This window comes from Myotis brandtii, unplaced genomic scaffold (assembly GCF_000412655.1).
Source record: "Myotis brandtii unplaced genomic scaffold, ASM41265v1 scaffold721, whole genome shotgun sequence".
In the NCBI taxonomy this organism is placed as follows: domain Eukaryota; kingdom Metazoa; phylum Chordata; class Mammalia; order Chiroptera; family Vespertilionidae; genus Myotis; species Myotis brandtii.
In genome coordinates, this window is record NW_005370848.1 from 5,471 (window position 1) to 6,632 (window position 1,162).

Consider the following 1,162-nt stretch of genomic DNA (forward strand, 5'->3'; position numbering starts at 1 on the left):
GGTACCGAAGTGGGTCCGGGAAATCGCAGAGAATGAGCATTCCGGATGGAGAAGTTTCTGTGCCATCAACGTTGCCGTGACCACAGAGGGGATCCTGTGTCCACCCGATGCCCATAGAGCCCCCTCCGGGAGGCCACCTGGCTTGCCTGAAGGCTATTAGGGAATAACAACACTTCTGTCCCGACCCAAGTCCCTTCACTTCCCATCCAGTCCCCCACACCCAGCCCTGGTGCGCACGCCAAGGAAAACAGACTCCGAATAAAGCCAACAACTTTTATTGTCATTCGTGTGTTTCATAGAAATAAAAACGGGAAAGTAGCAAACGGGTCAGGGTTGTACAAAAAAATGCAGGTTTATACACGTGGCTCTATTTACAACCGGGAGCGGGCTCTCCATCACGCATCACGCACAGCAGCTGCACTTGTCGGAGGCTCCTTTGCAGACGCAGCCCTGGGCGCACTTGGCACAGCCCACGGGGCAGCAGGAGCAGCAGCCTGGGGGAGGAGAGGAGGTGGCAGAGGTGAGCGCTTGGGATAAAAGATCAGTAAAAAATCCCGTCCTTCCAGGGGCCACGGTGGAGGAGGTGCCGCCTTCCCTAGGGGCGGCAGTTGCCCTGTTTAAATTCCCCTCAGGGCGGAGGGCATGCAGGGTAGGGGCGGGAGGGGCACGTCGGGAGCAGAAGAGACTGCACTTACTCTTCTTGCAGGAGGTGCACTTGCAGTCTTTGCATTTGCAGGAGCCGGCGCAGGTGCAGGAGCCACCTGCAAGAAGAAAAACAGGTGAGAATGGTCTCCGGATACCCAACCAGTGAAGGGGTGCCGGGAGCCTGCGTTAGAGTCCCAGACCCACAACGAACCCAGCTCCACAGCCAACTGTCAGTACAACGGCGGACCGTGGAGAAACGTGCACCCGCCGCTCTAAGAACTGTTCGTACCCTGGAACCCAGGGATTAGCAGGAGCAGGACACAGGGCATCCCCAGCCCCGGACCAGGCCCACTTACCGGTGGCGCAGGAGCAGTTGGGGTCCATGGCGAGCTGAACGGTGGCTGGAGTCCGAGGACAGAGGTGACACTGATCGCTGGAGCTTACAGGAGGCGCTGTGAAGCGGAGCCCGCGGAGGCTTCCTTTATAGCGGGACGCAGCCGGGGCGAGTGCAAAAGCA

General features: G+C 58.9%; 1 protein-coding gene across 1 annotated transcript; it reads right to left on the reverse strand.

Annotated features, from left to right (window-relative positions):
- Window positions 1–259: 259 nt before the first annotated feature.
- LOC102261648 (metallothionein-2A) lies at window positions 260–1,118 on the reverse strand. The gene is made up of 3 exons (XM_005882465.2): window positions 1,002–1,118; window positions 696–761; window positions 260–494 (listed from the first exon to the last, which is right to left on the reverse strand). The coding sequence occupies exons 1-3, from the start codon at window positions 1,027–1,029 to the stop codon at window positions 403–405; spliced, it is 186 nt and encodes a 61-aa protein (XP_005882527.1). The 5' UTR covers window positions 1,030–1,118; the 3' UTR covers window positions 260–402.
- Between the last annotated feature and the right edge of the window lie 44 nt (window positions 1,119–1,162).

What these genes read in the sequence shown, in the direction of transcription:
- LOC102261648 (XM_005882465.2), bottom strand. Translation starts at nt 1,029, where the DNA reads ATGGACCCCAACTGCTCCTGCGCCACCG. An exon ending in CAACTGCTCCTGCGCCACCG is followed by an intron (nt 762 to 1,001) that starts GTAAGTGGGCCT and finishes TTCTTCTTGCAG; the next exon opens with GTGGCTCCTGCACCTGCGCC. An exon ending in GTGCACCTCCTGCAAGAAGA is followed by an intron (nt 495 to 695) that starts GTAAGTGCAGTC and finishes CTCCTCCCCCAG; the next exon opens with GCTGCTGCTCCTGCTGCCCC.